Raw genomic sequence first — 26,310 nt, 5'->3', positions numbered from 1 at the left:
TGAGAGGCTTAATTTGCTGATGTTTCAGCAGCACTCTGAGAGCCTTCGGTGCAAGGTGCTGTGCAATGCAAAGAATGATCTTTCTGCAAAATGTTTGTGCTCTATCCGCCAATGAGTGGGGATGGAACATGTGGTAGAAATTGAAAGGCGGTTGTCACAGTGCAAAAGAGAATGCTCACCACATGGGCGGGGTGGCCTGTCATCTGAAGAACTCAACGCTTTAGATATCTGAGATTCCGTTCCGCTCCCCTCCTTGGGCAGGAGGATCTGTGATGTACAATGGGGAAGGAGAGAGCTGTTTGCGCATAGGGGATTTCCCCCCCCCCCCCGCCCCCCAGCTGTCTTATGTGAGCAGGGTGTGGGAGTTTCAGTACTTCTCTGGGTTAGTCCAGACCTGTTGCCCAGGCCTGAGAAGGAGGGTGGGGTAGGTGGTGAGTTTCTCAGAATGGGAGGGTTTCTTATGCATCGCTGTTCCTGACACAGAGAGCTCCCTTATGGTTTAAGCAAGAGGCAACTAAATATCTCTGTCTTGGAAACTGGATTTGTCTAAGGACCGACGAGCCAAGGCATGTTTCAGAGAGGCTGAATTTCGGTTTGAGAAGGATATTTTAATCCTCATCCTGGGGGAATTTTAAATCAAGATCATTTGAACACTTCTTGGAACAGAGATTCCACCCCCCCCGACCCCGTCCTTTCTGGTTGGGTTTGTTTTTCTGATGAAATTTGAAACACCTGCCACGACGAGATGTTCTGCTTTCCCTTTGTCACCAGAAACCGGCCACTCTGCAGCTAACTTTTGCAGAGCTGTCGAACATTATGGTTTTCTTCGGGGGGAGTGGAGGGGGAAGAGGTGTAGAGATGTGTCTCCTCTATATTGGGAGGCAGCGTTACTTCTCTGTGCTATAAAGTGTGGCATTTCTCTCTGCTTTCCCCATCGGGATCAGATCATTCCCACACCATGGCTTGGTGTTTCTGCTGTTGTCAGAAGTGCCCTTATTTCCTGTCGGAAGAAGATAAAGCTGCTGTTGTGTTAGATAAAGAAATCAACAAAATACTGAGAGACCAGAAAAAGCGAGACAGGATGGAGCTGAAGCTACTTCTACTAGGTGAGTTACTCTGTGGCCCACGCAGCTTTGTTTACACAGGATGACAGTTTGGGGGAGGGGAGCCATAATGAGAGATTTATGCATTGTAGCCAAAGGGGAGGAAGGACGGCGGGTCTCCCCCAAATCTCTGTTGTCCAAAGGTTTCCTTCACTCCTACTTTCCAACCCTCATCCGGCCTGCATTGGAGAAACTGCTTTTGCCGTCTTGTTGCGGATGAATACCAGGCTTGCTCCAAGAGGAGCGTATGGCGTCCACCAGTCCCTGCTGCTCACGAAGGAGGAGTTCAAACTGGAACAGGTTCAGAGAAGGGCTACCAGGATGGTCAGGAGACTGGATGCCCTGTCTTATGAGAGGAGATGAGAGCTTGGCTCGTTTAACCAGCAAAACAAAGGCTGAGTGGGGATATGATTGCTCTCCCTAAATACGTCGTCGGCGGGTGTGTGTAAAAGCCAGGGAGATATTTCAGCTAAAGGAGAATATTAGCAAAAGGACAAATGAGGTAAACTGGCCATGAATCAACTTAGGCTGGCGATGAGAAGAAGGTTTCTAACCATCGGGGGAGGAAGGTTCTGGAACAACCTCCCGAGGGGAGTAGTGGGGGCAAACAACCTAACTAGCTTCAAGACAGAGCTTGATGGGTCTCTGAATGAGATTCTGTGATGGGGTGACCTGGGATTAGCAGGGGACTGGACTGGTGGCCAGGAGGCCCCTTCCAGCCTATGGAACCAAGGGCTGGATATACAAGCCTTGGTCTCAGATCCCTTATTAATGGGACAGAGCCAGCTGGCATTCCCAGGTGGTGCGCTCTTTAGTGCCGGCGAAAGGAAGAATTGGCCCGAGAGTCCCAGAATCTGAAGTCTCCAGGCATCTCCAGGGCTGGTAGGAGAACTCAGGCTTCAGAACCCCTTCAACCTGTGTCCTCTCTGCTGTGGCTTTTCCACGTGGAAAAGAATTGAGAGGCTCACCTGACAGGAAATGCACTTCTCCTGCAGCCTCATGGAGAGACAGCAATAGGATAGTTAAAATTGGGGGGAGGAGGGGAGGACATGTGATCTCCCTCTCCCCCTCCTTGATGGAGGCATATCCCAGGGGGAGGGATAGCTCGGTGGTGTGAGCATTAGCCTGCTCAACCCAGAGTTGTGAGTTCAATCCTTGAGGGGGCCATTTCGGGATCTGGGGCAAAAATTGGGGATTGGTCCTGCTTTGAGCAGGGGATTGGACTAGATGACCTCCTGAGGTCCCTTCCAACCTTGATATTCTATGTCGCAGACCATTTCCTGTTGCAACCTCCCAGACTCAGCATGGTCAAACAGTCTGTCTGTGGGGCCAGGGAGTGGCTATGAAGTACTTGCCCCTTGACTCTTGATTGTGGGTGACCTCAGGTTCCCCACCAGGTTCCCCACCAGGTTCATGACCCCATCTCCCCGAGGAAGTCTAAGGTCTCTCTCCTGTCTGAGGCCAACAGGCACTGGGGAAAGCGGGAAGAGCACGTTCATCAAACAGCTGCGGATAATCCACGGGGCGGGCTATTCAGAAGAGGATCGCAAAGACTTTGCCAAGCTGGTGTATCAGAACGTCTTTGCCTCCATGCAGGCCATGATCGGAGCCATGGAGACTCTGCAGATCCCTTACGCCCGGCCAGAGAACATGGTAAGTACGGAGGGCGGCCCAGACAGGGAGACCCCTGCCAGTCAGCTGCTGGATGGGGATTGGAAGCAGCGGGATGCCCCGAGCCAGACGCGCTCCCTGGGTGTAGATCGACATAGCGCCGTTGCAGATAATGGAGTGGTGCTGATTGACAGCAGCTGAGGATCTGAGCCCCACCTACCTGGAAGGCTGGAGCCTAGTAGAATGCAGCGACACCCCCCTGTTTTTTGTCCAGGGAGGAGCCCGGCCAGTCCGCACAGGAGAGCCAAGGGCAGTTGGTGCAAAGCAAAGGGAGGTGTCACAACAGGCCAGCGTATTCCAGAGTGGTTCTGTCAAGAGCTGGAGGTTGAGCGAGCGGCCCCTCTTCGCTCCATGGCAGGAGCAATGGCTCCTTGTCCAGGGAAGAGAGACGCATGCTCCCCCAAGGCTGAGGAGACTAGAAAGGAATTTTTCTGCTTACTGACTTCCTGCGCGAGCCGGAGCAGGTCACTTGGCTGCCCCGTGCCTCAGTTTCTCCTCTGTGAAATGGGAATACTAGCACTGCCTTCCCTCCCCAGGGGACCGGTGAGGATAAATGCATTAAGGACCGGGAGATGCTCAGATCCTACCGTAATGCGGGCTGTGCGTGTGGATGGAAAACTGAGCCCTAGGTTACATGGCTAGGGCTAGACAGCGAATCAGAGGCAGGGCCCTGACTAGAACCCAGGAGTCCTGGCCCCTTGTCTCCTGGTCAGTGCACTAGGCTGTACTCCCTTTGTTAATATAACCCCCAGGCCTGCGCTGTTCTGATTTGTCCTTGCAGAGAGGGGAGAGAAGTTTTTTCGGGAAGTTTCCAAGAAAGCAGCTGCTCCCCCTTTATGTAACTTTCCCCCCTCCCCACCCCCCCATTTCTCCTGCTTCTAGGAAAACGCCAAGCTGGTCACGGGGGTAGATGCTTCGAAGGTGGCGGCCTTGAACAGGCCGTACGCAAACGCCATTGAAAGCCTATGGAGGGACGCGGGGATCCGGACCTGCTACGAGAGACGGCGGGAGTATCACTTACTGGACTCAGCCCTGTAGTGAGTCACCCCTGCAGGCTGTAACGAGCATGTGAGACCACTGCTGCTCCCACTGGGTGACACATCAAACAGCTTTCCCAGGGTTTCAATTTGCCTTGCGGTCGAGGTTTCTGGGACGAAAAGGGGTTTTGTGGGAGAGGCGGTGTGACCTGCTGCGTAGGGCACTGGGCTGGGAGTCAGGAGACCTGGGTTATTCTCAGCCTGACCTGCTCTATGACCTTGAGCAAGTTACTGCTCCTCTCTGTGTCTGTCTCCTCTTCCACCTATCCTGTCTATTTTAGCCTGTAAGATATTCAGGGCAGAGGCTGCCTCTTACGTTGTGTATGTACAGCACCTTGCGCAGCCGGGTCTTCGTGTCTGCTGGGCGCTCTGGATGCTGTGGTAATACACTCAATAAACCCTATTCTATGTTAATGTATTTTAAATTTTTCTTTAGATATTTAAACACACTCGTTTTTGGTTTTGTGCTTGGTCCACGGCCTGAAGTAGCAATGAATCATAAGTCTCCTGAGTCCACCCAGATGCCGGATCCTCCCAGGTGTCTTCCAGCCTAACTCCTTGACCAAAGCACCTGAAATGTTAGGGTGCCTCTCTGAACTGACGTTCTCTGGGTTTTGCCCATCAGTGATAAATGGCTCCAGGCTGCCACAAGCTCTGCCCAGACTGTTACGCCTTAATAGGAAGGGGTAATGGTTGTGTGGTTCGAGCACAGGGCTGGGAGTCAGGACTCGGGCGTTCTCTTCCCTGCCCTGCCTCTCTCCACGTCTGTCTTTGCTTCCCCTCCCATCTGCGGAAATGGGGACACGATCGCTGCCTTACTGTAGGGCTGAGTGTCCTGTAGAGTGCTTTGAGGTCCTCTCAGATGAGATGCCCAAGGGACTGACTTCCTCCTCGTTTCCTGGCTGTTTTGCAGCTTTCTGTCCAGCCTGGAGCGTATCGCGGACGACTGTTACGTCCCCACAGCGCAGGACGTCCTGAGGAGCCGCATGCCGACGACCGGCATCAGTGAATACTGCTTCTCGATGCAGAAGATGATCTTAAGGTGAAGCTGCTGCAAAGCAGTCAGACCTGCATGGGGTTCCCTGCCCTGTCTTTGCTGCTGTTCCAGCACGGATCCAATCCAGGCCACGTCCTCTGTGTGCAAGTGAGGCGTCATGTAAGCAGCTAGGTTAGGAGCTCCTGGTTCCAATCGAGCTGGGTGGTAACAGAACCTGATAGCCCAGGACCAAGAGCCCGGGATGTATCTCTAGTCTGCCTTCCTCACAGTCATGCCTCCTACCCACTCCAGCTTCAGGCAGGGGAATCCCACCCCTGGTGTTGCTGTGTGCTGTGGAGTTGCTATCCTCCACCCCAGAGCTGGCTGCTTGTCGCTGTTGCTACACCCAGCTTTGACACGCCTTCTGGGGCAAAGGGAGTCCTGTAAATGCTGCATACATACTAGGAGTCAGTGCCTCTCTGAGGCAGTTCCACCCCAGCAGTGTGACAGGTGCCAGCTAACGCCCCTGTCCTCCCGGCTCCCTGTAGGATCGTGGATGTGGGTGGGCAGAAGTCGGAGCGCAAGAAGTGGATACACTGTTTCGAAAACGTTATTGCCCTGATTTACCTGGCTTCCCTCAGCGAGTACGACCAGTGCCTGGAGGAGAATAGCAAGGAGGTAAGGAGTCCTAAGGAGATGTGCCGGGGTGGGGGGCGATTAAACCAGTAACCTTCCCTGCCACAAGACCTGGGGGTATATATCTCACTAGCAAACATGTCTGGAGGGGCTCCGTTCTCTACTCAGATGTCTGGCTCAAGGGACTGCCTCCTTCCCTGCCTCTGGGCTACTGTGTTCCTTGCCTGAGTCCTCACACAGGGCATTCTGGGAGCAAAGGGGGCTGAGGAGAGGGCTGATGGGTGTCATCTGTTTCTCCCACCCCCGGGTGCAGAATCGGATGAGGGAGAGCCTGGCCCTGTTCAGAACCATCCTGGAGCTGCCCTGGTTCCAGAGCGCCTCCGTGATCCTCTTCTTAAACAAAACTGACCTCCTGGAGGACAAGATCACCCACTCGGACCTGGCTGCTTACTTCCCCAGCTTCCCAGGTAACTCCCGCCTCGAGGTGCCGTGTCAGACCCTGCCGCCTGAAGACCGACACTTGGGGGCTCTCCAGAAGCAGAGCACGTGCTCGCAGAGAGCAGCTCTGGAGCAGATACCCCCCACTGTCTGTTACAGAAAGAGCCACAAGTGAACTTCTCCCCAGTGGTCCTCCCGCACTCAAGCCATCGCAGAGACCATAATTCCATCCACCGCTGCTTTGTTACTGGGTTACTTGCTTTATTGGCATGCAGAGAAACGGGGCAGGGTGGGGGGGAACGACCCTGCGTGTATCTTCTGCCCTTACTCTGGTCCAAAATAGCCCAGGCTCCGGCTGGTAACACGTAAACCTCTCTCACTAACTCTGCATGTGTGGGGAGGGTTCCCAATCGGGGACAGCTCTGTAGGCTCTCTGGGGCACAGGCTGTTGTCTTTGCTATTTATTGGCTCAGCAGCTAGCACAATGGGATGCTGCTCTTTGACTGGGGTTGCCCGGCACTGGCTTAAAATGAATAATCAAGGTTTTGTTGCCATAGACCAAATGGGGACTGCCCCATCCACAGTCACTCATACAGAGAATGCCGTGATCGCCACTACCGTGACTTCCCGTTCTGCCCCGTGTGACGGAGCCAGCCTGGGCTTTCAGTGGCAAAGCCCTGCTGAGGTCTGTTCTTGTTCTACGTCAGGACCCAAGAGGGATGCGGAGGCGGCGAAGAAGTTCATTCTGGAGATGTACGTGGACACGTACAAGCGATGCTCAGCTGTCCACCATGACACAGGCCAGAGACCCTCCAAGTTGGCCTCCAAATCCAGATGCCTCTACCGCCACTACACCTGCGCCACGGATACGCAGAACATCCGCAAGGTCTTCAAGGACGTCAGGGATGTGGTCTTGGTTGGCTATTTGGACGACATCAACCTGCTGTGATGGGAAGGGCTCAGGCCGGGTTCATGCCCGGCAGCGACATCACGGTGCTTGGCGTTGCCAGGTCACAAGGGGACGAACCAGCTGGGGGTCGGGACAACGGACGTTGGCGGCTGCTGCTCGTAAAGCACACTTGGAACGTTCCCCTGATGCTGAGTTTGGACGGGCGCAGGCCTGGGGCTGGGAGCGCGTGTGGGGAACGGTCTCCCTTGGTTCTGCCTCGGCTCAGAGGTCTGTGGAGCCGCCTTTCTCATGGCATCCTGCCAGAATCCCTGCCGAGCTGCCTGCAGAGCATCCTCTCGGGCTTTCTCTAGGGGTCAGTTTTACCCCTTTCTGTGGGAGATGGGCCCAAAGCCCAGCACTGACGGGGGATTGGCTCCTATGATGGCTTGTGGCTTCTTCAAGGGCTATTTTCTCCATCCCTTCGTGCTGGTGGAGGGGCTGCTTCTTGCCGGGACGCTGGGCCCAGCTTTGTTTTTATTGTCAGGGGTTTTTTCATGGGGATTTGACCCTAGGAATAGGTGCTGGATTGAGAGTCCCGGAGACCAAACTTCCCTGTTTATCCACAGCCCCGGGGTAGCCTTCCCCAGCACTGCCCAGCCAAAGTCCTGCCCCTCTGACTTACGGGGTCACCTATAAGGATGAGAGGGGAGTTAGACCACCGTGGCTCATTCAGTCGTTGGCCTCCTCTGCTTTCCTGCAGGGGAAATAGGTAGCAACTCCCGCTCAGCGGGAGAAGAGAAGCCACGGCTGCCCGGTTGGACTCTGCCAGGGAGCTGCCGTGTGTGTGTGTGGAATCTCTCTTGCTCCCAGGAGTCTCTAGCCTACCAAGGCATCGTGGTGAACGGCACCTCGTGTTCTGATGCTCAGAGGAAGGCATGAGTGGCGACGTGAGCGAGTCTCTCTTCTGGCGGGAGGACAACCACCTCCTGGAGAAGGAGTGGGAACTTCTCCAGAGGGAGCTGGGGCAGGCGTCCGGTCCCACCGTCCGCAAAACCATCTCCCCAGACAGGAGACCCAGCGTGAGCCTCTGCGCATGGGCATTCAGCCAGAGCGGAGGGGTGAACTGAATAGGGACTGTTGTGAAGGCCAATTTATGAAACAATCTTCATGGGGGTAGGGGGAAATTATGTTAACCCCCCCATCAATTCTCTTATGTTTGTCTGCAGTTCTCTTCCTTCTGGTATCTGCAAACCACACTACAGCACCTCCTTAAAGAGCCTCCTAGTTCAGCGGTTCTCAAAGATTTGTATTGGTGACCCCGTTCAGACAGCAAGCCTCTGAGTGTGACCCCCCCTTTATACATTAAAACCACATTTTAAAATATTAAACACTATTGTAAATGCTGGAGGCAAAGCGGGGTTTGGGGGTGGAGGTGGACAGCTCGTGACCCCGCCACGTAATAACCTCATGACCCCTGGAGGGGACATGACCCCCGGTTTGAGAACCCCTGTCTAGTTCATACATCATGTTGTCTGGGCCTCAGTTTCCCCATTTGCAAAATGATGGGGACATATGGAGCATTTGGCAATTGATGACTGTAGTTAACAATGTGGTGGCTTACCTTTACTGGTGAGGGCATTTAACCATCAAACCAAACTCCCCAGGGCAGTGGTGGATTCTCCATCCCTGGATGTCTACAGATCAAGACTGGATGCTTTCCTAGAAGTTATTCTTTAGTCCAACATATGTCTGGCGCAGTACAGGGGTAACTGGGTGAAACTCTATGGTGGTGAGATCAGACTAAATGATCTTATTATAGTTTGTTCTGGTCTTAAAATCTATGAAGCAGCTAGTTGGTGGATCATGTTGAGATAAATTTATTCTGGTTGTTTCTTAGTGCCCCGACTAAGTGCAGTGAAGTGATCTGTGATTGAAAAGAGGCTGTGTGGCCTAGTGGATAAATACTGAACTGGGATTAAAGAAACCAGAGTTCTGTTTCTGGTTCTGCCTCTGGCGTGCTGGGTGAACCTGGGCAAATTATGGCACCTCCCCATGCCTCAATTTCCCTGTCTGTACAATGGGGATAATGGTGCATCCCTCCTTTGTAAAGTGCTTTCAAATCTTCTGTTGCAAAATGCTAGATAAGAGCTAGGGATTCCCAATCAAAGTTCCCAAGTGCTAAAATAACTTGGGATGGGAGGGTTTGATCCCTGGGCATATGCCTCCCCCTCTAGTTTTGGAACTTAACTACAGCCTTGCACCTCTTACACAGGCAGTCAGGAATTGATTTCATGTCATGTGTTTACTAGATTTTTCCAGTCCCTTTAATGGGGACACCTGGGAGACCGTATACTGGGTAACAGGGACAGCTGGAAAATGCCTTTCCATTGCTTTTCCGACTTGGAGTTAAAAGTGCGGGTGCTGTTGATTCACGTGGCTGTCATTTCCACAAAGAGCCCCACTGACTTTTGGTCCTTGGATTTGGGGACTGGCCATCTGTGGGGACCCCTGGGGCTGAGCAGCTGCTGCTACCCCGAGAGTTGAGTGACCAGCCTGCTTGAAAACCAGGCCCAACATGTCCTAACCCGGGCACCCAAAATGAGAAGCCAGTTTGGAAGAGCCTTCAGCGAAGGTGCATATGAACCCGGGTGCAGTTTTCTGTGGTGGTGTCTGTTTGCACTTGCGAGTGGGGAAACCCCGGCTTCTTTTATCAGGGATATGTAGCTAACTGGGCGGGGACACTTCTTTGTCAACAGAGCTGCCCTTGCTCCGAGTTCTACACTGTCAGCCTGGCCTGGAGACGAGCTGGGGCCTGGATCATCATTGGTCAGGTAATAAGTGAGGCACCGAATCATTGATGCAACGAGCGGTGTTTTGAGGACAGAAAAAGCTTATAAGGGCATCCTGGCTCCACTGATATCAATAGAGCCCTGAGCGGACACCAAATTTTTATCTGCATCCAATCTGCACAAATGGGCCGCGGATGTCCGCAGATTTGCAGGGCTCCAGACGTCAATAACAAAACTCCCTTTGAATTCAATAGGGAAAGGGTTTCACCCCAAGTGTGTGATCCCGAATGCTGTCTGAATGGGAGGGGGCGTGTCTCAGACCCAGAAGAAGGCTGATCTTGTGGGGAGAGCCCTGGACTGGCATTCGAACTGGGTTCAATTTCCAGTTCTGTCACATTCTCCCCCTTTCACATTGGACCAGCCCCTCTGTGCCTCCCCCCGACATCTGTAACATTCCTTACGTAAGTTCCTAGGGGAAGACGCAGTCTCTTACCCTTCACGCCTGGCTTCTGCCGGAAGAGGTCAGGTTACTATTTTTTCAGCATCACCTATGTCCTCGCTGCTGAATGAGACCCGGAGATAAAAACCAAATCCCTGACGCGAGAAGCCTAAGTTCTGCATGGGTTTGGGGAACAGGAGGAGAGACAGATTGTGGGGGAAGGAGGGAGAGGATTAGGGTTTCCCTGTGCCAGGGCTTGTCTACACTGTCCCTGCTTTGCCGGTCTAGCTAACCTGGCAGAGCCCCCTATTGTAGATGCTGTGTTATGCTGGCGAAGAACCTTTCTGCCTCCGCCTCTTTGAACCACATTAGCTCTGGCACCAGAAGCCTTCGGCTGTTGGCACAGTTACATCTACACCATTGTGCCAGCCTCACTGCCCATTGGCAGTGTCATTCTTTTCATGCTCCTAGCCCACTTACAGATGCTGGCAGTGTAGACTAAGCCCCAAACTTTCTAGCTGTAAAGGAGACCCCCGAGTGATTCACGGTTCTGGAAATAACCCCTCAGCTTTTCCCAGTCTCACGTTCTCAGAGCGATGTCCGGAAAGCCCCAGGCAATAAGACTCGCAGCAGAGAGGGACTCTCTGAAATACAGGGGAGAGTTTATTTTTCATGCTCGTGACGATCCGGCAATGCAGGAACGAGGAAGGAATGAAGCCGCGATCAGAGCAGGGGCTATGCATGAGTGTCGGCGTCAATCCTGGCTCACTGGGGCGGGACACGAACTCCTTCCAGAATTGGGAACATCAGCCCAAATTCAGAAACGTGCATGACGGCATAAACTCCCTTATACCCACTGGTCTGGTCCTCTATGCTAATATTCCCCACCCTCCACATATACTGCAACTACCAATGCAGCTGTCCCACTGGGAGCACGAGTGTAGACAGGCCAATGCCGTTTGTTTAACCTTTGTCATATAGATCTGCTCAGAGCTGGCTTACGAGGGGGGGAGGGGGGCCCTATTGTCTCCCATGCCCTGCACCTTGTGGTGTCATTGACACCAGCCCAAAGTTGGAGTAAAGTGGTGGCAGGCAGGAGGGCTGGCTCAGTCACTGGCCTAGCAACTGAGAGACCTGGCTTCAAGTCCTTGCTCCATCTGCGTGACCTTGGGCAAGACTTTTAACCTCTCTCTGCTCAGTTCCCCTTCCATACAATGGGGATAATAGCACTGCCGCCATCTTCCCAGGGGTTGAGAATAAACACAAAGAGTGCGAGGCACTCGGATACCATAGTCATGAGAGCCAAAGTACCTTAGACAGCAGGTGCAGGACAAGGGAGAATCAGGCCCATGGGGTTAAGAATGCTGATGGCCGTGGGCAACCATGTCTACATTAGCACTCCCAATATTGATGCCACGGATGGAATCAGCATGAGAATAAAAAAACAGCACAAGCTTGTAGGGATAAAATCAGAAAGGTTAAGGCTCAGAATGAGTTACAGATGGGGCAAGAGTCATAAAAGGCAATAAGAAGAGGTTCTATAAATATATTAGGAGCAAGAGAAAGATGAAAGTAAGTGCAGGCCCACTGCTTAGTAAGGAAGGAGAGCTAAAGACAGACATCATCAAGAAGGTGCAGGGGTATAATGCCTACTTTAGTTCAGTCTACATAAAAAAGGTTAATTGTGGCCAGATACTTAACACAATTAATATTAACAAGGGGGAAGGAACACAAGCCAGAAAAGGGGAAAGCCAGGTTAAGAAATATTTAGATACATTAGATGTATTAAAGTTAGCAGGGCCTGACAAAATTCATGATTGGGTTCTTAAGGAACTAGTTGAAGCAATTATCTTCAAAAACTTATGGAGGGTGGGTGAGGTCCCAGAGGACTGGAGAAGAGCAAACATAGTACCTCTCTTCAAAAAGGGGAACAAAGAGGACCTGGGGAATTATAGACCAGTCAGCCTAACTTTGATACTAGAACAAACTTTTAAACAATTAGTTTGTAAGCATTATAAGTATTAGCCCCCGTGAATTTGTAAAGAAGACATCATGTCAAACCAGTCAAAGTTCCTTCTTTGATGAAGTTACTGGCCTAGTGGATGGAGGGAAGCAGTAGAGGAGAAATCTTAATTTTAGTAAGTCTTTTGACACAGTCCCACGTGACGTTCTTATAAGCAAACTAGGGAAATGTAGTCTAGATGAAATTACTAAAAGGTGGGTGCACAACTGGGGGATAGACAGGAGAGTGGGTTTGTTTGGGGGGGGGGGTGCGGAGAAAACCTGGATTTGTGCTGGAAATGGCCCACCTTGATTATCGTACACATTGTAAGGAGAGTGATCACTTTACATAAGCTATTACTAGCAGGAGAGTGGGGTGGGGGGAGAGAAAACCTTTTGTAGTGATAAACACCCATTTTTTCATGATTTGTGTGTATAAAAACAAACATCTTCTGTATTTTCCACAGTATGCATCTGACGAAGTGAGCTGTAGCTCACGAAAGCTGATGCTCAAATAAATTGGTTAGTCTCTAAGGTGCCACAAGTACTCCTTTTCTTTTTGCAAATACAGACTAACACAGCTGTTACTCTGAAACCTATTCAGAGAGTAGTGATCAATGGTTTGCAGTCAAACTGGGAGGATGTATCTAGTGGGATCTGTCACTAGTCAAGCGTTTCATTAATGACTTGGAGTGGAGCGGATGTTTATAAAATTTGCAGATGACATCAAGCTGGGAGGGCTTCCAACACTCTGGAGAACATTAGAATTCAAAATAATCTTGATAAATTGGAGAACTGGTTGAAGTCAACACAATTAGATGTAATAAAGACAAAGGACTTCACTTAGGAAGTAGAAATTAACTGCAAAATGGGGAATAATGGGCTAGGTAGGGCCAGGAAGAAATGGAGAGGGACCTACAGAAGAAGAGGTTACAGAGAGACAGAGGAGAACAGAAGTTGGTAGGAGAGACAAAATAACCAAGACAAAGGAACAGACACCTGTCCTGGCCAGAATGTTGTTTTAAACTAGCAATAGTAACTCAGATAATTTACAGATCTGCTGCTACCAAGGTTAGGCTGCTACCATGTACCTCTTTGTAGCCCTCTGGCCTGCCTCCCATGCCGTCCGCCCCTAGACGCGGCTGCTACTGACCTGGCTGCAGTCCTTGACCCAGTGTTTGCTCCCTGTGCAGATTATATGATTAGTTTTCCCGGGGTTCAAAGAGCGGCATTCCTTTGCTGGCCGGATGGTGATGTCCGTCTCAAAGAGCTTGTCGGTGGTTTTTCCATGGTCGATATGGCCCCATCCAGCTACGCTGCACTGGCTCCGTGGGGCGACATCTCTGTTGGCCTTGGGCAGGCGAATGACATTGACCTATTTATTTAGTCTGGCTTTCCCCTTCAGCTGTGGGGGTGGAGGTGGGGGAGATCCAGAAATGTGTTAAGGGTTTTAAATATCGTCCACCAAAGGCTCTGTCACTGCATGTTTCTAAGAGAGCCGAAGGCCAGACTGCCTCTCCTGCTTCTCCCTTCTCCGTCGCATCAAACCAAACTACTTTCCAGGCCCCTCCTGGCCTGTTCCCACCCAGCGCCCTATCCTCTCTCGCGCAATCAAGAGCTTGACTCCCGCCTCCGACCACCCATGAGACCAGCCTCCATTGCCCATTTGTTATGCTCTCAGATAAGCCCCTTTGTGCTTTTTCCCCTGCTGCCCATCTCGCATGGGAGGAGTACGCCATAAGCCTCCCCAAAGCCACCTCATCGCTCCCTTTCCAACACCTCCTCAAACTCTCCTTTGGCATGATGCTTACACAAACCTTGACAATACAGCTGCCCAGCATGCTGACCGATTAAATACCGTCTCCTTTGTTTTCTTGTCCTCCCCTGTTCATCTGTCTCTTGTCTTGGACTAAGCTCTTTGGGCCAGGGCCCATCTTTTTGTTCTGTTATTGTACAGGGCCTAGCGCAACTGGGTTGGGGGTCTGTGTCTTGGGCCGGTAGGTACTACCACAATACAAATCGTCATCCAAGTCATGCTCTACAGGGCGGGGGTCTGTGCCCTCCATCCCAACAGCAGAGCCCAGATGATGGACCTAAACTGGCACCCCGATCCAAACTCTGGGGAAAGGGCAGAACCAGCTCTGCACATTGTGTCTTCAGCTCCCTTCTGGCATAAATTACCCCTGACCACGGCCAAGCGCCAATCCTCACATGGTGCCCAGAGGTATGAACCTGGAAGTGAATATTAGCCCAACAAATCTGTTACCTTCAGCAAAAGGATGTCATTGGCTCGAGGGCATTCTTCGTAGTCGGGGTGCGGGTGATAGCTTTGAACCACAAACGTTTGCTAGCAGTCCTCTTGCTTGTGGATATTGTGAGCTCCTAAGGTGACTGTCAGGTTCCTGAAATTGGCAAAAGCAAATCAATCCGCAATTGCTTTTCCTTTTCTGGCCTGCTCTGTAACCGTGTGGCAGCTGGTCCTGACACCCACCCGCTAGCTGCCTAGAAAAACTGCTGCAGCCATAAACCAAAGGAAACCTATTAACCAGCCTAGGGATTTATAGATAATGAACATCTGTGAGCTGATTGCAAAGGGCCTTAAAGTGAGCACATGTTCCCCTTACACTGCAGAGTAACTAACGGGTCCTTAATGCACTTGGGAATCGGGCCTGCGTCTGGGAGTTTGGGCATCAGGACGCCTGGGTTTTATTCCTGACTCTGCTGCTGACTCACTGTGTGGCTTTGGACACATCACAGCCCCTCCGTGCCTCAGTTTCCCTGGCTGCAAAATGAGAGTTAAGGGTATTCATCTGAGGGTTAATTAGCATTTGTAAAACCCTTGCACACTACAAGAGGCAAAGCGCTATGCTGCTGTAATTAACCTGTGCTGGATGTGTCATCGAGCGGGGTCTGTTTCCACTGGAGTCCCGCAGGGATTGGTTCTTGGCCCTGTGCTATTTAACATCAGTGACCTGGAAGCCAGCATAATACGATCACTGATCACGTTTGCAGACGGCACAAAAATTGGGGGAGTTGTAAAGGACCAGGAGGGACAGGTGGCTGATTCAGGGTGATCTAGGTTGGCTGGTAAACTGGGTGCAAGCAACCAATGTGGTTTTTAATATGGCTAAATGTGTCCACCTGGGAGCAAAGACTGTCGGCCATACTTACAGGAGGGGGGAGCTCTAGCCTGGAAAGCAACGACTCTGCAAAAGACAACGTTGGGGTGTGCGGATAATCAGCTGAACATGAGCTCCCAGTCAGTCTGTGTCCAGAAGGGCTAATGCAACCGTAGGATGCATAGACAGGGGATTCTCGAGTAGGAGGATAGGGGTTATTTTACCTCTGAATTTGGCACTGGTGCGACCGCTGCTGGAATCTTGTATTCGGTTCTTGTGCCCATAATTGAAGAAGGGTGTTGATACATTGGAGAGGGTTCAGAGAAGAGCCACAAGAATGATTAAAGGATTGGAAAACATGCCTGATAGTGAAAGACTCAAGGAGCTCCATCTATTTTGCTCAACCAAGGGAAGGATAAGGGGTGACTGGATCACAGTTTATCAGTGCCTACACAGGGAACAAATATTTAATCATGGGCTCTTCAGTCTAGCAGGGAGAGGTCCAACACAATCCAGTGGCAGGAAGGTGAAGCTAGACACATTCAGACTGGAAATAAGGAATAATTTTTTCACAGTGAGAGCAATTAGCCACTGGAACAATTTACCTAGTGTCAGGGTGGGAGTGGATTCTCCTTCACAGACAACTTTTAAATCTGCTTCAAACAGATCTGCTCTAGGGATTATTTTGGGGCAGTTCTTGGGTCTGTGCCATACAGGAGATCCGACTAGATGATCACAGTGGTCCCTTCTGGCCTTAGGAACTATGAATCAATAGTTATAAATACTTTAATAATTCTGGAGTTAAGCACTATAAAGTGTTTTCAGATAAAACCAGATGAAAAGGCAAATCCTTCCTCCAACACCTGGCCTTGGCCTGGTGATCTCCCACCGGAGAGAATCTCCCTGCCACTCCCAGCTCTTTAATCAAAGTGGGACCACTTTGTGGGTGCGCTGTGCTCCTAATGTGAAGGAAGTAAGGGAGGGCAGAGACGAGTTACAAGCCTTTGAAGGATGATGCTCTACAGTAGAATGTTTCAGACAGAAGGTTTCAGATTGGTTTGGTTTTGTGTTTTCTTTTTCCCCCAAACAAGATTGATTTGGTGACACTGAAAGATTTTTGCGAATGTGTGCCCATTTCAGTGAATTGTTTTGGCCAACAGAAGCCCCAAAAAAGTCAAAGTGTTCTTCAGTTCAAAAATGTCAAAACATGTTTTTTCGATTTGGGGGGAGGTCAAAATGACTGTTAGAGTTTTATTTCAATTTTATCACAATATGCAAACACCTGAAAACACCTCTCAACATCAAAACGTTTTGTTTGACCCAATTTTTTTTTGAGAAAAATTCTTAAAAAATCGTTCAAGTTGACCCGAAATGATTCCTCCCTGATCCAGCAAATGCAAACACCTGGATTTTTAATTCAATCTTGTGAATATTTTTTGGAGCCTGGCTCATCGTTTCTGAATGGTTGGCTGTTGTTTGTCAGCGTAACTTGTTTGTCTTACATGAAAAAAACAGAAAGACCATCCTTAAGCATTGTTCCCCACTAAATTTGTATAGCACCTCAAACTATCCACGCGGCATCTGTGCAGGGGGGTTTTAAAATCTTAAAAGCAACTTTCCCTGCTCCCCTTCAAAGCTTTCTTTACCAAATCTCCCTCCTTTATCAACCTACTTCCATTAGGGTTCTGGAGACAGAGGGAGCTAAATCCCCAGCTGGTATAAGTCTGCTTAGCTTTACTGAAGCCAAGGGACCTAGGCTGATCTACACCAGCTGTGGATTTTGCTGATGATTGTGACGGAGGATGGGTGACTTGGGGGTGGAGCCTGAGAGTCTTAAATCTTGGGGTTTGGAGATAAAGTTATCAGCTATGGTTGTGATAAAGTTGTCATGTCTACATGTTGATTTTTCCATGGTGTCTCATTGTTTTTGCTGATACAGACTAACACGGCTACCCCTCTGAAATCTGCCGTTTAGACTGTTATCAGAAGCCATGTGCCTTCTCGTCACTCCTATGTTTGACTGACAGCTTTAAACCCAGTTAGAAAGGGATGAGTTTCACTCTGTGGCACATGAGTGCCTCTAACTGACCATGTGGTAGATAGTGAGGGGCTCAGATGGGGGTGGGGGTGGGTAACGGGGTCCAGATCATACCCCAAGTTCCTAGGCCACTGTCTTGTCTCTAACTGTGGCTAGAACCAGCTGCTTCAGAATAAAGCGTAAGAAACCCAGTTATTAGATAAATTACCCCAGTGAAGCTTCTTCCTATCCCCCATGGTTAGCGCTGGGCTAGAAATTTTTTTACAAAATGGAAGCTGAGAAAGGAAAACACCAAGACGTCATGATATGCAATGAAATCATGCAAGTTGGTAAAGCTGGACCTGCTCAGCACTGGCCTAACTCTGCTCCGGCAGTGGGAGTTTTCCTCCTCTCGAGCTTTTTCTAGCAGCGATCAGTGACAAACCCAGGGCCACAAGGAGGCAGCGGGCAGTATGTGAGAGGGTCTGTATCTAAACTGAACGGCAAAGCTAATCAGGCGGCAGGTTTCAGAGTGGTAGCCGTGTTAGTCTGTATCAGCAAAAACAATGTGGAGTCCTTGTGGCACCTTAGAAACTAACAAATTTATTTGGGTATAAGCTTTCGTGGGCTAAAACCCACTTCATCAGATGCGTGGAGTGGGAAATATAGTAGCAGCACATGAAATCACAGCACATGAAAAGATGGGAGTTGCCTTACCAAGTGGGAGGTCAGTCTAACGAGACAATTCAATTAACAGTAGGATACTAAGGGAGGAAAAATCACTTTTGTAGTGGTAATGAGAGTGGCCCATTTCAAACAGTTGACAAGAAGGTGTGAGTAACAGTAGGGGGAAATTAGTATGGGCAAAATTAGGTTTTGTAATGACCCAACCACTCCCAGTCTTTATTCAGGACTAATTTGATGGTGTCCAGTTTGCAAATTAATTCCAGTTCTTCAGTTTCACGTTGGAGTCTGTTTTTGAAGTTTTTTTGTTGAAAAATTGCCACTTTTCGGTCTGTTATCGAGTGACCAGGGAGATTGAAGTGTTCTCCTACTGGTTTTTGAATGTTATAATTCCTGATGTCAGATTTGTGTCCATTTATTCTTTTGCATAGAGACTGTCTGGTTTGGCCAATGTACATGGCAGAGGAGCATTGCTGGCACATGATGGCATATATCACATAATCAGGTGGGTTACACATTCCCAGCAATAAGGACCAGGAACACCTACAGACCGTGCCCTTCCCACTTGCAAAGTTCCCTCTAGACAGGAGATATTAAAGGCTGCATAGTCCGGAAAACAGAAAACCACATGGGTCTTTTTCAGTTCTCCTGGGGCACTTCCGCCTGTGGCCTGGGAAGTGGAAAGAGGGCTGTTCTCCTTTGGGCTGAGGTGTTCATTTACACCCATGCAACCCACTGAAATCAAAGGGCCTACCCCATTGCAACTGGGAGCAGAATTTGGCCCTTTGTGTTTATCTGGAGAATGATCAGAAACCCACTGAAAAGGGACGTTGTGAAGTTGGAGAATGAGACGCTGTGAAATGCAGATTGGTGTTTATTTTTTCAGGCTTGTTACATGCCCAGCATCGCAGCGAGCGACAGAGGAGGAATGGAGCAGTGACCGGGGTGAAGGGGGTGTGAGAACATAGCGTTGGGGAGTTGGGGACTGGCCAGGATTCAGACGCCTGCTGCTGCATGCTTTTGCTGGACCCTTTCCAGCCTCTGGATTTCTCTCCGCTTCAGCTCTGACAATGTGGCACCAGCTGAAATTGCCAGGGAGAGAAACTCCTCTGTAAACCCAAGTGAAGCCCAACCTCAGCCTGGGACTGAACCAGGGAAACAAACCAGGGAACGCCCAGGAGGGAGCGAGCACAGGTCAGAGCCTTCCCCTCCAGGTGGTCCAAAACCACCTCCTTGGGCCGATTTCAACCCTCTTCAGTGCCCCCTGCTCTAGAATTATCCCTGGCTCTGCTCTGATGGTCTAGGCACATGCCGGAGACTGGGCAGCTGTGCCCTATTTAAGTCAACTGGGACAGAAGGAATCCTGAAGACCCTCAGAACAGCAAAGCCCCTGGCTCGTATTAAGCCTCTGCTTCTTCAGGGGACCAGTCAAGAGAATATTCACTCAGGGGGCTGAAAACTTGACATTCCTCTCCTGAGCCAACAGAACCCAGGTGACAAGGGACCTGCTGGGCCTGCAGGCCTTCAGAGCTACAGTAACAAGGCCATAGAGGCACCTAGAGAGAGTCTTGTCCCCTACGGTTTCATACAACACCAGGAAGGGAGAAAAAGCCAGTGGATGCAGTATAAGGGAAAGCAGCACGGCTCTCCAAGGCAGAAGATGCTGGAGGAGAAGCTGGAGCATCTCCCTCTCCGGTCCTCTAGCCTATGATCTTCCTGATCCACGGAAGGTAGTTGGCAATGCGGGTGTAGACGGCAGGAGGGAAGCTGTAGCCAAAGGAAACAATTCCCTGTGCCACCCCGTTGCAGATCAGAGGCCCCCCGGAATCCCCCTGCCAAACAGAGAAGAGGAGAGACTTCAGAGGCCCTCCAGACACAGGGCCAACTTAATCCCAGGGGTCAACCCATTGAGTTGGCTGTTCTGTGCAAACCCAAAGTGGTAGCCCCATGTCACAGGTACTGCAATCACTGGGTACGACTGCGGCTCATGAATGATGTTCCCAAGTAAGGATTACTGGAGCATTGCAGCTGCACCAGTGTAGGGTGTCCAAACCCATCCAGAACCCTGGGTCAGCGCTCCCAGGGCTAGCCCGCCCTGCCGCGGCTTCACGGCTGTGGTACCCGAGTCAGCTAAATTAAAGCCAGCTCGTCTACGTGTACACCTGGCGGCGATCGCCCCCCTGTGACCGCGGCAGAGACGTACCCGCCGGCACTGCCCAAAGCGATCTGGGCGAATGATGGCGTTTTCAGCTCGCGCCAGTTCCAAACAGCAGCACGGGGGAAAAGGGGCTTGGCGAAATGAACCATTTCCTTGGGGTGTCGAGCTTTTTCAAGGAAAAACGGAGAGGAATTTCTGAAGGGCGAGGTGTTTCGAATCGAAAAATCAAAACGTTCTGTTTTGAAAAGGTGTTTCAATTTTGTTCAGAAATTTGGGGGGGCAGGGAGGGAGTTGTTTTTTTTCACCGAAACCATTGTGTGAATTTAACACAACTTTGTGCAATGTTTCGGTTGACCTAAATCTGCATGTTTTTGCCAAAAAATAAAATAAAAATAAAAATGGGGGTTGAAAAATTTTGCCCAGCTTTCCTGTAGATGGGACTCACGAAGGAACCCGTCGGTGCCGGGCCATGTGCTTCCACAGATCTCCGGGCTCAGCAGCAAGCCCTCCTCCAGGAGCTGAATGCAGGGCTTGTGTCAGCCTGGTAGCAAGAAATAGGGTGACCAGACAGCAAATGTGAAAAATCGGGACGGGGGTGGGGGGTAATAGGAGCCTATATACGAGAGCTATCCAAAAATCGGGACTGTCCTTGTAAAATCGGGACAGCTGATCACCCTAGCAAGAAACCACATGGGGGAAACCCTTACGGGAGACACATGAGCTGGCAGGAGATTTGCATCCATGAAAGTCCCTCCTCTTAGAGTGCAGAGTAACAGCCGTGTTAGTCTGTATTCGCAAAAAGAAAAGGAGTACTTGTGGCACCTTAGAGACTAACCAATTTATTTGAGCATAAGCTTTCGTGAGCTACAGCTCACTTCATCAGTATGCAACCGATGAAGTGAGCTGTAGCTCACGGAAGCTTATGCTCAAATAAATTGGTTAGTCTCTAAGGTGCCACAAGTCCTCCTTTTCTTTTTCCTCTTAGAGTGGAACCTAAGTAGCTTGCCTGGCAGTCCCAGCCCAGGAGCTGAGGTCCTGGTGCCTACACTTCCACCCGATTGCCGGTGTTTCCAGTACTGACCTGGCTGGAGTCCTTGAGGTGGTGGAAGCTGCCGGCACATAGCATGCCATCGTTGAGGTTGGGGTAGATGCTGAGGCATTTCCTGCGGCTGTAGATGGTGACGTTGGTCTCAAAGAGCCTGTTGGTGACCCTCTCTTTGTCAATGTAGCCCCATCCCGCTATGCTGCACTTGGTGTCGGTGGGGACGTCGCTGCTGGTCTTGGGCAGAGGGATGACCTGGACATATTTATTCAGCTTGGCCTTCGCTGTCAGCTGGGTGGGAGGAAGAGGAGGGGTATTAAGCCCCAAGCAGTAGTCAATGGAATCTGGAGGAAGGGGTGAGAATGGCTCAGGGAGAAGATGTCCAGTGGCCCCACCTGGCCAGGTGATGGAAGAAACTGAGCATCCTCAGAGCCAGTGCTCAGCAACCTACAGCATCAGGCCCTGAGCACCTACACTAAGCAGCCTAGGGGACAGGAGGGAGGCAATACTGGAGAACATGCAGCTTGCAGGGGATGTGGGACAGTGAGGCTGACACTGGGTGATCTATTCTGAGCGGGGCTGAGTGCTCCTGACCCCCAAGGAACTCCAGGAAAGTTGAGGTTGCAGGATCTGCCCACGGTTTCCTTTCTCTGGCTGGACCATCTCAAAATAATAAAGCCCAGTTTGCAAAGTGAGCTTTGACTTCTCCCCACAGCACAAGACGTAAAAGTCTCTCTCTGTTCTCAGCCATCCGCACTTAGCCCCTCAGCCCCCCCGCTCCCCCGAAGCAGCTGTCAGGGGGACCTCCCCCCGCTGCAGACAAGTCACTTACCTTTAGCAGCAGGATGTCATTAGCTATCAAGATGTCATTGTATTCAGGGTGGTTGTAGTAAGTCTCAACCCCCAGCACCTGCTGAGACGCCTCTGGCTTATGGATATCGTGAGCTCCCAGGATCACGGTGATATCCCTGAAATGGGCAGGAGACAGCGTGGGTCACTTTCCCTGGCACAGCCCCTCTCCCCTCCCCGAGCAATGGGGGCAAGGATGCAGAGACATCTGGCTTCACACAGACTGCAGACGAATCCTGCTTTAAAATTTATTCTGTCAACCAGCGTGAGAAGGACAAACCCGGCGACGGTACCTACCCCATGCAGTGAGCGGCGGTCATCACCCAATCCGGGGCCACCAGAAATCCCCCGCAGCCAAAATCACCCGAAACCTTCAGGGCTGCCATGTAGGGTCTGGAGTGGGGCTTGGCTTCATGCCCCCCAACAATCTGATTCCGCAAAGCACCTGAAAGACACGCGGACTCCTGATCAGGAGGTGAGGGGATGGCTCCTTCCTCACCTTGTGCATAGACCCTGGATAGTCACCCTAGCCCATGGCTTCCTCTACTCACCAGCATGGGCCAAGGGGTAGGACAGGGAAAGCAGGAGCAGGAGACATGGGGGCCGCTCCATCTCTGAGTTCACAGTTCCTCGGGTCCTCTTCCAGGCTGGGCGCCAATCTGAGCCTCCTGCTGTCCCATGGCTGGTTTTATAGCCTCAGACCAATGAAACTCGTAAACCAGGAAACCGCATGTGCTGGGCTGATCTAAATGATCTGGGCACAATCAGATCCTTGTGCGTCTATCTGCTATCTCCTCTCCACTGGCCTCTGGTCACTTGCTTCAGATGCTCGGAAGCTGGCCCGATCACCAAGTTGACCACTTCTGGGGGGGTGCAGGACAATGCATCTCCTGTTCCCAGTGGGGCAGCCAGTCAGGAGAGAGCAGTCGTTGTGTTAACGGGCCCTGCTTAAAACAAACACAAACCTGGCTCCATAAAGCACCTTCCCCAGGATCTCAGAGCTGATGCTCCAGCATGCACTGTGCTCATGATAAATGCCCCCCCATAGATCAACACTGGGCATGGGGTTTTCCTGTGGGGCATGGAAAGCATGGGGCCTACACAGCGTGAGACAAGGAAGACAACGTCTGCAAAGTGCCCAGTGATTGGGTGCAGGTGTAACCTCCCCGGTGAGTGTGTTATAGGTGTCATGTGGTGCCCGATCCATGGCGGAGCCTTGGCTTCCTAGCTCAAGCTACGGCAGCAGGTGCTTTTAGCTCCGGAGGTCTGTGGTGTGCTGGAGAAGAGGGTGGCTGTCACCCAGCCAGCAGGGGATCTTCCGGGGCTAGCAATGGACAGATGGAAATGTGCTCTGTAGAACAGGCCCCAGTAGGCTGGTTAGATCGGAGTGGAGAGGCCTCGGTCCTTCTGTACCATTCCTATCCTATGGCTATAGCACGTCTCACGTGCACAGATCAAGGCACTTAAAAAGGCAGGCCAGTACCGTTATCCCCATCTTACAGATGGAGAAACTGAGGCCTGGGAAGCGGACGTTACTTCCCCAAGGTCGCCCTGGGATGATGCAGTGCTGGTGTCAGCGGAGATTACATGTGGATGAAAGTAAAGGCTACGCATTGGGACCAGCCCTCTGCAGTGAGCAGGAGTCGTTCCCAAGCGCTGGGCCGGCCGTGTCCTCTATTCCCAGGAGCAGGGGATTAAAAATGGGCTGGATATGGGCAGAGACGTGGGGTTAAGCGTGAGTTTCATGCCCCATCAGCCCCCATTTGCTGCATGTGGGGTCTTCAGCTCACGCTGTAGCAGCTTGTGTGTTTAGCACTGTAGGTGCCGAGTTCAAACCTAACGCGTTGACCAAGAGGGTGGTCGTCACTGTTGTAACCCATTTGGAACTTGCAGTGGATGCAGCACTGGTCTGGGACCCAGGAGACCCTGGTTCTGTTCGTGGCTCTGCCACTGACCTGGCTGGGTGACTTTGGGCAAATCACAGCCTTGCTCTGTGCCTCAGTTTCCCCATCTGTACAATGGGGATAATAATATTCACCTCCTTTGTCAAGCGCTTGGGGATTTATGGCTGGGATATGCTAGACAAGAGCTAGGAGGTGGCATTATTATTATTATTTTATTAAGCCCTATGACTGAGTAGTTTAAATTGTTCCCTTGCATGTGTCTTTGTTGAGTTTCATCTCCCGTCAGGTAGCCAAGTCCTGAAGGAATTCCTCATGCTCCCCCTTACTCTGGGTTAATCTCACTCGTTCTGTGGCAACACCTGGTGTGGCCATCTCATTATGAACCCTCTGGTGCAGGCTGTTAATAAACGATGTGGCCTGCACCACTGCAAAGTCCTGCGTCGTGGGAAACCCCGCTCCTCTCCTCTCCCTCTGAGAACCATCTGTTCGTGTCACGGACCTCGCGTGACGGCTGGAGCCAGCAATAGCCGTAACCGTTCATGTGAAGAGCACGAGAAGGTGGCGGGTGGTGTGGGAGAGGATCTGTATTTCCTTTCAGTCGTGACGGGTTCTGTGCCTTCCTGGAGATAACCGTCAAGAACACCAGCCGCCTGAGAGTGTCCTTTCTGCTGTCATACATTTTTCCACTGGGCAGAAGGTGCTAACGGCTGCCCAGTCTGTAACCGAAAACCACACAGGCCTTTGCCATTTCGTCGGGGGCGGGGGGGGGGGAGGGATACTTCTCTCTCTGCGGAGAGCCCACATAAAGCCCGTGCACCGCTTGGCTCGGATGCTATCGTCACAAGCGCGGTATTGGAAGAGAAGAGACTTAAGGCATCGCTTAGGCCGAGAGTTTCCGTGGAGACGCCGTGAAGGGGCCCGATTTTCAGCAGGTGACTGCTCGGCAGTCTGTGAAAATCAGACCCTTCCAACTGGGCTCCCAAAGTCATTAATCTTCCTTGGAAATCTTGGCCTTAATGTCCTGAGGTTGATGGCGTCAGTGGGACATAGAGGAAGAGAAGATGCTTCTCCCCTCTGCGCTCCACCCCGGACGCCGCTGAGTCCATCCCAGGCATCTGCCCAACAAGAGCAGCAATCCGAAGCAGGAGCTACCAGAAGAGGCTGTGTTACCTCCTTCCCACTGCAAACACCTTCAGCAGGAGGACGGTTAGCTGGCGCTGCTTGCTCAGTGCCTGGTCTGCAGGGGCTTGATTCAGCCCATAACCATAGATCCCAACAGGAGCTGGCTCAGACCCTAGGTAAGAAGAGGACCTCAAGTCTTAGCAGACAGGGAAGTTGTCTAAAGAGCCCACTTGCCTAGAGCTCTGCTCTAGGTTCAGTGTCAGACCCTTTGAGGGAAGGGTCTCTGGAATTATCCCTGGTTCAGTTTTGTGCCGTATTCTCTGTGGGGGGTCAGTGGGGCCATAGCTGCATTTGACATCAGCTGAGCGTGTGGCTCTGGGACTCGGTTTTGAGACCCCTTGCCAAGATGGTCAGGGAGGCAACCCTACGCTCTGGGGGGTCACTAAACCTCTGATTGCCAGAAACTGGGACTGGATGACTGGGGATGGCTAACTCAGTAATTGCCCTGTCCTGCTCATTCCCTCCGAAGCCTCTGGCGGTGGCCACTCTCGGAGACAGAATCCTGGGCTACCTGGGCCACTGGTGTGACCCAGTGTGGCCATTCTCACATCCACAGGTACAGACAGAATCCTGAACCCCCCTGCTAGAGACCCTCATGTCCTCCAGGGGACCAGTCAGGGGACTCTTAACTCAGGGGATTTAAATCTTTAAAGAGCACATTTTGCATATCTCTTGGCAGGCTAATGATGCCCCCCCTAATCTCTGCTCACACGAGGGTGTGTTTGTCCCCAGGGAGAAGAGCCTCTTCCTCTAATGATGATATTTAAGAGCGGAGAGCCTGTTAGTGCCCTGCCCTGGGGAGGAATTAGGGGCCTTGTTTTATCCCTGTAGCTTCATACAACACCCCTAAGGGGGGCACACACACAGAGCAGAGGCAACATCAGGAAAGCAGCACAGGTCTCCAGGGTAGCAGATGATGTAGGAAATTGGCACCTTTCTTTCCTGTCTTCTATCTCCTGGCCTGGCAGGGAATGTAAGTCAATTGGAAAGTATAAGGAACTATACACACTGCTGTGTCTGTGCACATGGTCCAGCCATTATATAGGGCCCTCCAACAGGCTGGTCTGCCCCTTTCAATGCCTGGAGCCAGCCAGCCTTCTTCCATTATCAGACCCTGCTGAGAAGGGGGGTCAGGGGCTTTCTATGAAGGGCTCAGAGAGTTATAGGTGGGAGAGGAGCTCATGGAGCATCCTTCTTTCAGCACTGAGAGGCCATGGCAGAAGCTTGTAGGAGCTGTAACTCTGGGTGGTCAGAGGAACTGCTTCTGTTTGGCATTTCAAGAACACAGCTGTGTCCTGAGGCAAGGGCCTGGGAGGGTCTGGCTGTGGCGTGAGTTGGGGCTGGGGAGTGTTGTAATAATTGAGGCCGAGCAGACC

General features: G+C 51.3%; 2 protein-coding genes across 5 annotated transcripts; one reads left to right on the top strand and one right to left on the bottom strand.

Moving 5' to 3' along the window:
• Nucleotides 1-229: 229 nt before the first annotated feature.
• GNA15 (G protein subunit alpha 15) lies at nt 230-8,138 on the top strand. Of its 3 annotated transcripts, none has more exons than XM_037885820.2 (8): nt 230-347; nt 945-1,106; nt 2,572-2,756; nt 3,657-3,811; nt 4,725-4,853; nt 5,336-5,465; nt 5,737-5,890; nt 6,569-8,138. In XM_037885820.2, exons 2-8 carry the CDS (start codon nt 959-961, stop codon nt 6,808-6,810), a joined length of 1,143 nt encoding a protein of 380 aa, XP_037741748.1. In that variant the 5' UTR covers nt 230-347; nt 945-958; the 3' UTR covers nt 6,811-8,138. The 3 variants fall into 3 exon arrangements, with proteins under 3 accessions (XP_037741748.1, XP_037741747.1, XP_037741749.1); XM_037885819.2 differs by lacking the exon at nt 230-347 and adding an exon at nt 364-566; XM_037885821.2 differs by lacking the exon at nt 230-347 and having other exon boundaries at nt 965-1,106; nt 1,247-2,756.
• Nucleotides 8,139-18,191: 10,053 nt separating this feature from the next.
• LOC102935119 (mast cell protease 1A) lies at nt 18,192-22,525 on the bottom strand. 2 transcript variants are annotated; one of them, XM_037886002.1, is made up of 5 exons: nt 22,400-22,525; nt 22,146-22,293; nt 21,832-21,967; nt 21,039-21,290; nt 18,192-19,631 (listed from the first exon to the last, which is right to left on the bottom strand). In XM_037886002.1, the coding sequence occupies exons 1-5, from the start codon at nt 22,458-22,460 to the stop codon at nt 19,500-19,502; spliced, it is 729 nt and encodes a 242-aa protein (XP_037741930.1). In that variant the 5' UTR covers nt 22,461-22,525; the 3' UTR covers nt 18,192-19,499. The 2 variants fall into 2 exon arrangements, with proteins under 2 accessions (XP_037741930.1, XP_037741931.1); XM_037886003.2 differs by lacking the exon at nt 18,192-19,631 and adding an exon at nt 19,734-20,123.
• Nucleotides 22,526-26,310: the final 3,785 nt, after the last annotated feature.

This window comes from Chelonia mydas, chromosome 25 (assembly GCF_015237465.2).
Source record: "Chelonia mydas isolate rCheMyd1 chromosome 25, rCheMyd1.pri.v2, whole genome shotgun sequence".
Lineage (NCBI taxonomy): Eukaryota > Metazoa > Chordata > Testudines > Cheloniidae > Chelonia > Chelonia mydas.
Note: the sequence above shows the minus strand (reverse complement) of the source record. Positions and strands in the feature narration are given on the sequence as shown.

Bases quoted from the DNA above. Each gene is read 5' to 3' on its own strand.
- GNA15 (XM_037885820.2), top strand. From the start codon at position 959: ATGGCTTGGTGTTTCTGCTGTTGTCAGAAGTGCCCTTATTTCCTGTCG. The intron at 2,757-3,656 runs GTAAGTACGGAG...TCCTGCTTCTAG, and splicing joins ACGCCCGGCCAGAGAACATG to GAAAACGCCAAGCTGGTCAC. The intron at 4,854-5,335 runs GTGAAGCTGCTG...GGCTCCCTGTAG, and splicing joins ATGCAGAAGATGATCTTAAG to GATCGTGGATGTGGGTGGGC.
- LOC102935119 (XM_037886002.1), bottom strand. From the start codon at position 22,460: ATGGAGCGGCCCCCATGTCTCCTGCTCCTGCTTTCCCTGTCCTACCCC. The intron at 22,294-22,399 runs GTGAGTAGAGGA...CGTGTCTTTCAG, and splicing joins CTACCCCTTGGCCCATGCTG to GTGCTTTGCGGAATCAGATT. The intron at 21,291-21,831 runs GTAAGTGACTTG...CCTCCCACCCAG, and splicing joins ATGACATCCTGCTGCTAAAG to CTGACAGCGAAGGCCAAGCT.